Source organism: Trachinotus anak, unplaced genomic scaffold (assembly GCF_046630095.1).
Source record: "Trachinotus anak isolate AG129_WGS33_773 ecotype Australia unplaced genomic scaffold, CSIRO_AGI_Tana_v1 ptg000032l, whole genome shotgun sequence".
Taxonomy (NCBI): Eukaryota; Metazoa; Chordata; class Actinopteri; order Carangiformes; family Carangidae; genus Trachinotus; species Trachinotus anak.
The window spans coordinates 2,279,203-2,292,401 of NW_027273883.1; the positions used below are offsets into that span (position 1 = coordinate 2,279,203).

The 13,199-nt window shown below is 40.0% G+C and overlaps 1 protein-coding gene and 1 pseudogene across 5 annotated transcripts; both read right to left on the bottom strand.

Moving 5' to 3' along the window:
* Window positions 1–71: 71 nt before the first annotated feature.
* On the bottom strand, window positions 72–12,913 carry dek (DEK proto-oncogene). 5 transcript variants are annotated; one of them, XM_071469391.1, is made up of 13 exons: window positions 12,700–12,831; window positions 12,288–12,533; window positions 11,459–11,620; window positions 11,147–11,245; window positions 10,906–11,015; window positions 10,136–10,230; window positions 9,463–9,592; window positions 8,914–9,261; window positions 8,275–8,424; window positions 7,931–8,021; window positions 7,050–7,192; window positions 6,771–6,839; window positions 1,298–1,952 (listed from the first exon to the last, which is right to left on the bottom strand). In XM_071469391.1, exons 3-13 carry the CDS (start codon window positions 11,580–11,582, stop codon window positions 1,809–1,811), a joined length of 1,503 nt encoding a protein of 500 aa, XP_071325492.1. In that variant the 5' UTR covers window positions 11,583–11,620; window positions 12,288–12,533; window positions 12,700–12,831; the 3' UTR covers window positions 1,298–1,808. The 5 variants fall into 5 exon arrangements, with proteins under 5 accessions (XP_071325493.1, XP_071325494.1, XP_071325492.1 ...); XM_071469392.1 differs by lacking the exons at window positions 1,298–1,952; window positions 12,288–12,533 and adding an exon at window positions 72–950 and having other exon boundaries at window positions 12,793–12,913; XM_071469393.1 differs by lacking the exons at window positions 1,298–1,952; window positions 12,288–12,533 and adding an exon at window positions 72–950 and having other exon boundaries at window positions 12,700–12,853.
* LOC139613073 (piggyBac transposable element-derived protein 4-like) lies at window positions 1,961–6,746 on the bottom strand (annotated as a pseudogene).
* Window positions 12,914–13,199: the final 286 nt, after the last annotated feature.

Sequence of the window (13,199 nt, forward strand, 5' to 3'; positions counted from 1 at the left end):
AAATGCGTGAAGGAAAATGGTCTCCGTTACAAATCTGTTTCTGCACAAACTTACAAACTACATCAGGACAGTTTTGTTCAAAAAGGTACAATTTTAATAAGTAAATTACTCAGCAGTTAATTTGTAATTGTAAATTAATGTTTGACAGAGAAAAAACAACCAAAAGAAACAAAACTAAAATCCAAACAAACAAAAATCTTTTCAGATTTGACAAAATGAGTTAAAATGTGTATTAATCAAAAATAGCTTCACCTAATTAGAAACACATTTTAATTCAGAAATGAAAAATGTGAAGTCCTGTGAGTCAAAAACAAAGATCAGATTAAACTGTGTTTAAATATAAAGGGAAAAACTGAACTGAAAAAGTGAAGTCTTCTATTGTCCAAACCTCTTCTCTTCACCGCAGTTTATTTACTGCAACGTTACATTTATTTGGAATATTTTCTAATTAACACAAACTGCATTAATTCAGGTTGGACAGTTACTCTATGAAACTGAATTTGCAGCAACAATTCAAACTTTGATCGTTTGATCTGCCCAAACATGACGACTAAAGGTCGACTTACTGATTTAACACAGAGGAAAACTACAAGTTAGTTTTTTGATGAATAATTTAAAGTATAAGAAATGTTATGTTTTCCACTTGTTTTGACAATTGTTTTTTAAATATATTTTTTTTTTATTAGTCACCTCTTAGCTTTGGACTCGAGCGGAGACACAAAATGTGCCAGAGAGCATAAAAAAGTCAATGGTAATGAACACTGTTGAGTTAATCTATACATAAGTCACACATTAATAAAAAACAATCACATATAAAACAGCTTTGTATGAAAACAAACCATGATATGAAACTAATGGAAAAAGGAGCTTTTCAGTTTTCTGCTGAAGTTTTCCCCTCGTGAAGTTTCACAGCAAAGTGGACTGTATTCTTCAGATCTTCATGTGATGAGCTGAAAAAACATTTAAAGCATCAAATAACATGAACAAATAAAAGTAACACCTATATATTTTATACATTCATATCTATAGCAATATTATTGTTATTAATTATTTGCATTTTGAGTGGCTATCATATAGGTACTGCCAGACAATTCAACACTAGGCTGAAACTTATTTATTTCTATATTATTTATACTTCTTATACTATTTCATACTTTTTAGTAATTCTATAAAATGTAAATGTAAAAAAGAAAAAAAAAAAGCCATGGCATTTTATTATTTTTTTTGGCAAGTGACTTCATGTGTCTTGTTTTTTTTTTTTTTTTTACAACCAACCAAAACTAAAAAATATTCAGTTCATCACAATATAAAACAGAAAATGAGAATGTTTGTGTTTACTCTTCTCCTGTGTTTTATCTGAAGTGTTGATATCATCAGAAGATATATTTGTGGTTTTAACCCTTGTGTGGTGTTCATATTGTTGTTACTCAGCCAGTGTTTGTGGGTCTGGTGGACCCGTTGCATTTTGTGGTTTTTAATGCCTCACAAACAAACACTTTTATGTTAAAATACTCAACAGATGTTTACTTCATCCCAGTTACAAGCAGTATAAAAAGTATGTATGGTTAATATTTGCCCTTTACCTTTGTTAGATCACATTTATAACTTATTATTTAAAACGTAATAAAGAAAATCAATTAAAATCAAGATATGAGTGGAAACAAATTTACAAGTGAAGCAAGGTTTTTCAAAACTACTGACTTTTATTTCTTTGCACAACACAAGCTGAACACATGAACACATAGAGTAAACATATCAGTCAAGACAACACATCAGCCCCATTGAACACATGGCCTTTAGCCACTAGCCTATACAACACATGAGGGGCAGAGTTTTACTGTGTGCGTGTTGCAGATATACTTTTTGCACTTGATGCATGTATATTGTGTTTTTCTGTCCATCTTGGGTCCGCACACTTCGCACCGCTTCTTCTTGTTGCTGGTATTCACAACCTAGAATAATGAAAAGATCAGGAATTTTACTAACACCTCTCTCTCTCACAAGACATGAGTGCCAGACATGTACTGCAACAGCATCACACACTTAATTCAGGCTCTGCAGATTGTGGTTCTGTAGGTTGGGTGGATAGGGCACCAGCATTCTCCTCCTGAATCCTCCTCACGATGGCTGCAGAGGCTGGGGTTCTGGGGACATGTTGTCTTTCCTCGATTTGTGGTCTCACCAATGCCTTTCCCAGATCCTCGAGAAAGAGGCGTCTCTTCTGGAGCTTCCCTCTGTTCCACTCTGGGTTCAGTGCCATCCAAATGACAAAGGCGTTGTATGCTGAGATGTCCAACATGTCAAAGAATATCACCAGTGGCCAGCGTAGAGTCCTCCGTTTGCAGCTGTAGGCCGTCACCAGCTTGTCCATGTTGTCTACCCCTCCTTTTGTGGCATTATAATCCATGATGATCTCTGGTTTGTGATGTTCCTGGTCACAGATCCTTCCATCCCCGTGCAGTGTACTCATGAGTACCACATTCTTGCCTTTCTTTGGCACATAGGATACCAGGGATGTGTCAGCCGTGTACGCAAACTTGGAAGACTTGACAGGCCTGTTCTTTGAAGTCAGCAGTTGAGGTGGGAGCTCCGACTTGTTTTTCCATCTTGTTCCCACAAGGGTTGTGAACGATAAACCGATGCGACCGGATATTCGGTTCAACAAGTGAGAGATACGTCTGCATCGGTAGCAGCCTCCTCAATCGATACGAATTATCAATGAATTCCTAGATGAATTGGTTATAGAGTCATGGATTGGGTATCGCGAGACTTTGAATCGGTTGGCGGCATTACACACGCGCCAGGTCTCTAAAACAACGCAAGAGCTGAGGCTGCCCGCGAAATGCCGTAGCTGCCTAGCTGGTATTAGCATGAGTGATAAACAAGGGACGACACGGAAAATGGAGGAGGTGGAGAACGAAAGCGCCAGGCTGACCGAAGGTGATAATGCACCGAGAAAGATTTTCAACGGGAAACAAAAATCCAAGGTGTGGACCGTTTTTGGGTTTTATAAGAAGGAAGGGAAGCTCGAACAAAGTTTGTTGTTACTATTCTGTGCTACTTTTACCTCTGGAGTTCCCATCCAACGATTCAGCCAGACTTTTTTTGGTCCATGTCTAAAAATAAATACATTGACATGTGATTTTGTTGTTCCGTTTTTTTTTTTTTTTGCCAGTGCCAGTCTTTTACATATTTAAAAAGAAATTATTATACTGTCACTTTCATAGACTTGGCTTCTTTATTATATAAAATATCTACAACAAATATTAACCATAGAATCAAATCATATCGTTCTTACACTGTATGGAATCGATTCGTATCGAATCGGTCTGTAATAAAAGGATATCGTTTTTTAATCGAATCGTAACCTGTGTATCTAGATACATATCGAATCGTTTATCACAGAGAGATGTGCAACCCTAGTTCCCACCAAGGTCAGCTTCCTCTTTAGGAGCTCCTGTCCCAGCTTGTGCGAGGTAAAAAAATTGTCGCATGTGATGTTGTGTCCACTGAGTCCCTGAGACATGTCCAGGGCAACTCTCATTCCTTGGTTTTTCTCAGGGGCTCCTCCATCAGGTTTCCCTGTGTAGACTTGTATGTTCCAAGCATATGAGGAAGTGGCATCACAGGCAGCCCAGATCTTTATACCATACTTTGCAGGTTTAGATGGTATATACTGCCGAAAGGGGCAGCGGCCCCTAAATGGCATCAGCTGTTCATCAATGGTGACATTTGGCCCAGGGTTGTACAGCCGGGGGAGGCGGCACACCCTCTTGTCCCACACTGTCCCGATTGCAGCTAGTTTGTCTCTCTGCCGTCGAGCTGGTCTGTCATCTCGGTTGTCAAAGCGGATAATCCTGGAAATTATGTGAAAGTTTTCCGAAGACATTGTTGCACGGAAAATTTCTCTGCCAGTTTCTGCATCCCACAGGGATTCTGCGGATTCCCCTTTGGACCTGAAAACTCCAGCAAGGATAAGAACCCCGAAGTAGGCATGTAAATGGGTTTGGTCCATTTCCTTTCACCTCTCTCCAAAAACACGTCTCTTCCTTCTAAATTAGTGCAGTCAAGAATAATTTTCTGGATGGAATCTGGGATGAAAAGCTCAAAAGAAGACTTGATGTCCTGTGTGTGAGTAACTGCCATCCGTGTTGGCCCTGGTTGCATCCTTATCACATTGGCAGCCTTGCGGGGTGGCTCTTTTCTTGGGCGAGAAGACCATTCTATTTCAAAATTTTTTGACATCCATATTTCCTCACTTGCTCCATGCTGACTGTCTTGTTCTGGTCCTGGGGCTGGCTGCTGACGGCCTGGTCCTGTGGCTCATCTTCGTTTTGGAACTGGCTGATGCTCAATCTCATCATCTTCTTCAGAGTCACTGTCAGACTCTGAATTTTCAGAAATGTGATCCTCAAATTCTGAAACCTCTTCTTCTGAATCCTCTCCCTCTACATCATTATAAAAAACTTCTCTCTCTTCCAAAATCAATTCCAGGGCTCTCTGTGCAGAGCACCTTTTGGCCATCTTGATCGGTTGTGATAAGAAACCACACTGGCAAAGCTATATTTATAGTGTCCCGCCTCCAATTTGTAGCAGATGGAGTGTGAGAAAATAAAGATTCCCGCAAGACAGAGGGTCAAACGTGCGGGAAAACGAGAGCAGACAGTGTTGATGCTTGAATTATGCAACAATGATGCAACCTTGTGTGGGAACTGCAGGTGCAGAAACATAAAACTCACATTTGTGTAGAAATGTGTAGGGGGGGTGTACGGTGTGTGGTCATTAAAAATGTATTCTGATATACACTGCCTGGCCAAAAAAAAAGTTGCCACCAAAAAAAAAAAAAAAAAAAAGGTCACACACTCTAATATTTCGTTGGACCGCCTTTAGCTTTGATTACGGCACGCATTCGCTGTGGCATTGTTTTGATAAGCTTCTGCAATGTCACAAGATTTATTTCCATCCAGTGTTGCATTAATTTCTCACCAAGATCTTGTATTGATGATGGTAGAGTCTGACCGCTGTGCAAAGCCTTCTCCAGCACATCCCAAAGATTCTCAATGGGGTTAAGGTCTGGACTCTGTGGTGGCCAATCCATGTGTGAAAATGATGTCTCATGCTCCCTGAACCACTCTTTCACAATTTGAGCCTGATGAATCCTGGCATTGTCATCTTGGAATATGCCCGTGCCATCAGGGAAGAAAAAATCCATTGATGGAATAACCTGGTCATTCAGTATATTCAGGTAGTCAGCTGACCTCATTCTTTGAGCACATACTGTTGCTGAACCTAGACGTGACCAACTGCAGCAACCCCAGATCATAGCACTGCCCCCACAGGCTTGTACAGTAGGCACTAGTGTCCTACTAGTGTAGGCATCTGCCTCTCTTCTTACCCTGATGCGCCCATCACTCTGGAACAGGGTAAATCTGGACTCATCAGACCACATGACCTTCTTCCATTGCTCCAGAGTCCAATCTTTATGCTCCCTAGCAAATTGAAGCCTTTTTTTCCAGTTAGCCTCACTGATTAGTGGTTTTCTTAAGGCTACACAGCTGTTCAGTCCCAATCCCTTGAGTTCCCTTCACATTGTGCGTGTGGAAATGCTCTTACTTTCACTATTAAACATAGCCCTGAGTTCTACTGTTGTTTTTCTTCGATTTGATTTCACCAAACGTTTAAGTGATCGCCGATCACGATCAATCAGGATTTTTTTACGGCCACATTTCTTCCTCAAAGATGATAGGTCCCCACTATCCTTCCAGTTTTTAATAATGCGTTGGACAGTTCTTAACCCAATTTTAGTAGTTTCTGCAATCTCCTTAGATGTTTTCTCTGCTTGATGCATGCCAATGATTTGACCCTTCTCAAACAGACTAACATGTTTTCCACGACCACGGAATGTGTCTTTCAACATGGTTGAAATGAGAAGAAACTCATTGCACCAGTTGGGGTTAAATAACTTGTTGCCAGCTTAAAGATAATCGCCCATGCAATAATTATCCAATAGGAGGCTCGTACCTATTTGCTTAGTTAAATCCAGGTGGCGACTTTTTTTTTGGCCAGGCAGTGTATGTTCTTCACAGAAAATGAGCCATGGCCAGTGAGTCTGAGTTTGAAAAATTAATTAATTGTATCATTTTTCTTTTAATAAAAAATGAAAACGGGTCCCACAGACCCGAACACCACATAAGGGTTAAGAACCCAAAAACCATCTCAGTGTTGTTTTACATCTCCTCTCTCAGGCTTCTCTCTGGAGCTCTAGTAACAACAGGTCAGTCAGCCAATCAGAGGAGAGGCTCTGAGCCCTCAGGTGGGTGAGGGCGGTGACTGCTTTGTTGTGACATCACAAAGTTCCAGAAGTCCTGACGGCTGGTTTTAAGGCTCAGTTTCTCAACACAGGCTGTGTGCATTTCTCTGTGGACTGAGGCTTTGATACTTTCACAGTATTAATATAGAACCTAGACCTGCTTTATAATCACAAACACATGGACATCTACCTTTAGACCGGATGGAGCTTTAAATAAACAAAGATATAGCATGTTTCTTGTCCTAAATACATTTTGATGTAATTTTGTAGTGCAAGAAAACATCTAAATGGTCAGATGTTCAAATGAATAACTGAATTTCATCAGTAAATAAATAAAATGAATCAACTGAAGTAAAAACCAAACAGCAGGCTGACACATAGTGTTGCTTTAGGTGTTGCTAGACTGATAAGAGTGCGACAGTCTGTGTGTGTGTGTGTGTGTGTGTGTTCAGACACTCACAGATTTGACTGTCTGTTTGATGTAGTCCTTCTTGCTCGTCAGGTCGTGGTCTGGGAAAGTGTCAAACACCTGAAACACACAGGTGGGATGGAGTCATTTCCATGAGACAAGAAATTGTTCATTAATTTAGAATTAACTATACAGGTTTAGAACATATGATTCAATATAAATCTACAGGAAGATCAGAAATTACCCCACTGACAACATGATATACTGTTAAATACATGATCTAATTTGCTCCCTCAGCCTTGTGGGTGTAAACAGGAGGAGGCCTCTCACCCTCTGGCAGATCTGTTTCATGGTCATCTCCTCCAGGTTGGCCTCCTTCAGCAGACTCTGCACCGTCTCCTTCAGCTGCTCGTCAGTCGGTGCTTTCTTAATCATCTTTATGAGCGGCTCATCGTCGTCTGAACTGTCCTCTGCTGCAGGTGAAAACAGGAGGAGGAGAAAATATTAGAGGAAGCTGTGAATCACACACACAAACACATTTACACCTGCAGCTAATTCAGAGTCTCCAGCTCACCTGACCTCATCTTTTTCTTCTACAGCACTGGCACACACCTGACTGCAGGTTTATTCTACTTAGAAATAAAGCAGTGAAATGACCACAGTAGTGGGATATAAAATGGAACAAAGACTGAACCAAATACCTAAGTTACTATTAAGACAATTTTAGGCCCAATTAATAAAAACAACAAAAACAAAATTCAGAGGGTTAAGAAATTCCTTTTTTAGTGGAAATTTAATGTTTTTAAATCTTTACAAAAAAGTATAAAAACTGCTTTCATTGTTTTTTTCTATAATATTAAGCCTTTCGCTGTGATGGGCCAGTGGTGGGAACTTTGGCAAAAACCGGAGAATTAAAACGGACAGCTGGTTATTAACAGGAAGAGATATCTTAGATATTGTGTCCACAAGAATGCGACGGACGTCAAACTCCCCAATTTGGAGGCATAAAAGTCCTGAAAATGTATTATTTGGCCTCCGTATTGTTGCAGGGTCGGACGTGGGCCGCCAACATTTCTGTGGTTTTCAAATGGGTCTTGAATTGGAAAATGCTGGGAACTGCTGCCTTTGGATCACTAAGCTAAACAGTTATCAACTAAAAACGTTGTGATGCTTTATATTTGTCTGTGCAGCCCTGATGAGAGCAAGCTCACCTGTGTTTGTGTTATTTTTGCTGTTGCTGCTGCTGTCCGCCTTCTTCGTTTTGGCGGCTGGTTTGGCAGGTGCTGATTTCTTCTTTTTGGGCTGTAAAACGACAGATTAACATCTTAACAAGATCACATCTGAGAGATGAACACAATGAGGAAACAACAGAGCAGGAAAACTGGTTGTAAATGTGACTTTCAAATCTTCATCAAATATTGATTTTATTAATCATCAGTTGGTCAAACATTAAAAAGTAAATAACTGCTGCAAAATCTACATAAATTAAATATATTAACAGTTAAGTACAGAGAGCCAGCGTTTAAAATAATGTTTCATTACATGTGAGTTTTACCTTCTCGTCAACGTCACTGTCGATGTCAGACTCGTCCTTCTTCGCTCTCTTCTTAGGAGGACCTGTCTTCTTTGCTGGCGTCCTTTGTCTTTTCACTGGTGCAGATTTCTTGAACACAGCCTTCCCTCTGCCTGACTTTGATTTCGGAGACTGACACAGAAAGTTTGTGGATTAAAAACTAAAATAACGACTCACATGAGGTTTTCTCTTGTGTGAGGAAACGAATCCTCTGCAGAGCTCATGTTTAGTATTTCAGTCCAGTTTCAGTTTTTCTTTAATGATAGAGGGATTTGAACATTTTATTTTAGAGCTGCAATTAACAATTGTTGTTTTCTTTAAATTAACGAATCTGCTGTTTAATCATTTAATCTCGAAAAGAGAAGGCAGAGATGACACCTTCACATGTCCTGTTTTGTCTGAGCAACAGATAAAAACAAAAATATTCAGTTTACTATCACATAAAAGTCAAAGGGAATTTTGGTATTTTTACTTAAGTTTATTAAATGATTAAGTCAATTATCACAATATTTAGTGATTAATGCTCTGTTGACTAACTGATAAATTTATCTACTGAATGGTTGGTTTATTTGGGGATTTACCAGAAAAACCAGCTTCCAGTTTTGTGATTGACAATCTCACCTCATCATCGTCATCATCTTCATCTTCATCCTCCTCCTCCTCATCATCATCTTCGTCTTCAGACTGCTCTGACTTGTCAGACTGGTCCTCCTCCTTCTCTGAGGGCTTCTCCTCTGTATCTGATCCCTCAGCCTCAGCCGAAGCCCCCGCCTTCTCATCTTCCTCATCGTCATCCTCGTCGCTGCTCGAGTCCATGACGATGGCTTTGGACTTGCTTCCTGTTTTGGACTTTTTGGGACTAGACGATGAACTGCTGGGTTTGGATATGCTCTTTTTCTTGGTCTTTGCTTTCGAGTCGTCGCCGGACAGTTTCTTCTTTGATTTCCTCTTCTTCTTCACAGGCACGCGCTGCCGAAGGACAAACACAGGCTTCAGTTTCTACAGCGCAGCTGATGAGAAACTGTTTCCTGAAGCTCCCAAACCAAAGATAACATTCACCTATATTAAAACTTTAATAAATAGGGACAAAATTACAATTAACTACTCTCTGCTGAAAATGTGACACTGTGACAATAAAAACTTGAAAAAAAAAAAAGTCTCTCTGCTCACCTTCCCGCTGTTTTTTGGTGCGATGAGGAAACTCAGGATCCTGTCAACCAGGTCTGAGTGAGTTCCTTTCTTCTCCAGGTCCAAAACACCACAGACAACTTTCAGTTTAGAGTTGGTAAAATTAGAATTTCTGCATCCCAAATAAAAAAAACATTGTTGTCAACATTGTTCATCATCAGTTCGGTTTGTGAAAGCAGAGATCTTCATCACAGACATCTTTTCATCTTTGAGAACCTTCAGTATGTTTGAGCTAAGAAACTGAAAACTATAGAATTTTAACACAAAGAAAATTCAAGGATGACCACAACAGGTGATATTTATACAATGTGGAAAAACTGCACATGAGGGGGCTCCAGCAGCTTTTTTGAAAACTAATTTAAGTGTAAATCAATTATGAAGACACAAGAATATTAATCAAACAAGTTAGGAGTTTTTTGTTTTTTTTTTCAATTCCAAGAGGAAAAGTTTAAAGAATCTAAAGCATGATGAGAAACAAAATGAGTTTAATGAAAAGGTACTATTACTATTTTACTGGTTTTATCCTAGCAAATAATTTTTAATCCTCCCAAACTACTGACAGTGTCTCTGCAAAGAACATAGATCACAGAATCATAACTCTGGTTTGAATCTGGTTCCACACGATGACTGAGAGCGTCTCACCACAGAAACTTACTTGAGGAGTTTGTCTCGTTTCTTGGTGTATTGTTCACTGTCTGCATCGAAAGGAAAGCCGTTAAACAGACGCAAGTTCTTCTTTATTGTGGCCATCTGTTAAAAGAGCAAAGGGATCATCTGAAGTGTTAATAGTTATAATGATCTGCTTCGCTGCAGATGTAACTGTAAGTCACTACCATTGTTTGTCATTTGTGTAGTGCTGTTCACAGCGAAGGTGTCGTGTCAACACCCCTGAAATAAGGTGAACTCACCAAGTTTAAAAAAAAAAAGAAAAGAAAAAAAGAAAAGGCTTCAACACTAAACTGACTACATGTCAATCTGATGTTCAGCATGAAGTTAATGTCCTGTACATACACATAAAGTTCGAGTTGAATGGAGCAGACTGTGTTCCCTGAGGCTGCTGCCCATGTTCAGTGACCTCAGCAACAAGAAGTGTAATAAATAAGCAAAGATGGACTCAGTCATTAAACTTCACCCTCACTGACTGAACCTGTGTCTGTCTTTATGTCGGCTCATTTGAAAATCATCCAGAGGTGAAGTCATTATCATGTGTGACTAAATGACCGTGTATTCACATTAAAGTGGAAATACAAAGGATCCGATACACTTCTCTGCACAGTATTTATCAGTCCAAAACTCCCAGTGTTACTCTTCCATATGACTCAAACAGTGATTGTCTGGACCACAACAGTGGGGCCAAACCTACAAACACAAATCTTAAAAAAAAAAAAAAACAAGGTTAAAAAGTTAGTCTGCAAATGTTTGTACCTTTCCTGGTCTGTCAAACAGGATGGCGTGCAGGGGTTTCAGGTCAGCTGGCTTCATCTTGGTGATCTGGAAGCTGGTGCGTGGAATGTCTCCTAATTTATCTCCGCTACCTGAAAAGACGGGAAATTAACAAACCAATCACAGACTCATAGTTCATCTTTAAATGACAAATATTCATATCCAGGACTCTTGTGCTTAAAATGAAACAAAAAAATAAAGTCTTATCTAGTTAAATATTTACCATCTCCAATTTTGAGCTTCTCCATTTGCTTGGGTGCCTGGAAATCGAGCCTCTCGACTGTCTTCTTTGTCCGTTTGCCCTCAATAATTTCACCTACAGCTGCAATGACAGAGTGAGAATGAAAAATAAATCAACATCACTAGTTTCTTTCAGTCAACAACTAAACAGTGGATGAACAGCAAGAATCCTGAACTTTGACAACCAGGATTTACAGGTCTAACCACCACAGAAGAAGTTCATCAGTGTCTGGTGTTATTTCAGTTGGTGACTTCAAGACTGGACAGAGGGAGTAAACCGTCCCTTTCCATTTACCAGGTATTTTGGTGCGGCTTTTGTTCGGACTCGACTGGTCTTCCTGTGACATCTCCTGCTGGTCCTCCACTTCCTCCTCCGACACTGCAGAGCTGTCCATCGCTTCCTCCGCCACGTCGCTCATATCTGCGCTGCCTCAGTCTATCTGAGTATCAGTTTGTCCTGACAGGAGAAAGATGAATATGTTTATACATCAGCCCTCAGGGTTGGTCTGGTGATGATCATGTTTTACATACACAAGCAGAGTTAAGATTATTTTTTTTACCAAACTAACTCAAAGTCAAAAATGAAATTTCACACCTTTCCTGCACAGTCACATTAAAAACTATAACATTAATGTTATTTGATGCTGGATTACTGCATTGGGTTTTTGTAACCTTTCACATGGGAATTATGACAATAAATATGTCACTTAGAAGTCACTTTTGATAAAGGTTTTCTGAACTTGCTATAGTAGCAAAGGTTATAATTTCACTTCAGAATCAGAATAAGACTTATTAAACCAAGTAGGTTTTCCAACATAGTTTGGTGCAAAAAAGTAAACATAGTGATAAAACAAACGGCAACTATAGTTTGGTCTGTCAGACCTGTGCTGAACTATAGTTTGGACTTTAATAACTCGTTAAGTCTTAAAATGAAGTATTGTTAGCTTTTGTTTTACCAGATAGGTTTTTTTGTCCATAAAACGGACAGAATTTTCAATGGTGTCTGGCAGCTTGTGTAGATGCAGTTAGTACTAATGGCTGGGCTTGATTCCACTTTAAATAAGCAGAGTTTCTGTCTACGTTCATCCCAACTTAAAAATGGAAATGAACTAAGAGTCCCGGACCTTTCTTAGCCTCACAGTGCACTTGTCGTCCACACTGTTCAGGCCGATGCTGTTTTGTGTCGTTAACCCTTCACAATAAACGTCCATGGCGATTGGCGCGCTACAACTTTGCATCACGCATTTTAAACGTTAGCCGCTGCTCGTTAAGTTAGCCCGGGATCAGACTGCAGCAGGAACTACAACTTTCCCCTTCACGTCTGCGCTGGTCCGGCGTCTGCTAGTCAGTTAGCGTTTGTTAACCATCCGCTGGTGAGTTTAAAGAGCAAACCAGACGTTAATGTTTACCAGCAGAGAGCTGTGTGCAGCTAGCCACCGCCTGCTAGCGCTGACGTTAGCTGTGATAACGTTAGTGACGTTCACTCACAGCTGTGCGGTAATTAAGAAAGAAATAGCGTAATGGACAATGTATAACCTGATGAGGCGATGAGGCAAACTCCGCTTAAATGTCACCAAACATCCGCAGTCTCCGCACCTGATGTTAGCCGACAGAAAAACAAAACTTTACCTTGTCGTGAAGCTGAGAACTGCGTCTCATCTGTCAGCTTCTTGTTTTTGATTTCATGATGGCGGTTTCTCTGGGGGGCGGAGATTACTGCGGCGGCTACTCCACTGATTGGACCAAGGACTGATGACGTTGCACTTCTTCGTGTTGTGACTGGCGGATCGAAGCCCGTTAATGTCGCATTACCGCCCCCTCGTGTAGCTAGTGTAGCATAGCAGTGGGAAACGGACAAATGTCAATGTATGATAAAAATGTTTTAAAAAGAAAAAAAAAACTCATTACAAGTTTGAGTCTGTCATTAAAAATCTGCTAACTCTTAATAACAAACTGTAGTAGTAGTATTAAAAGTAAAAGTACACATTCTCTAGTAAAATGTCCCCTTTCATAGTTAAGTTTAGAAATATGGAACC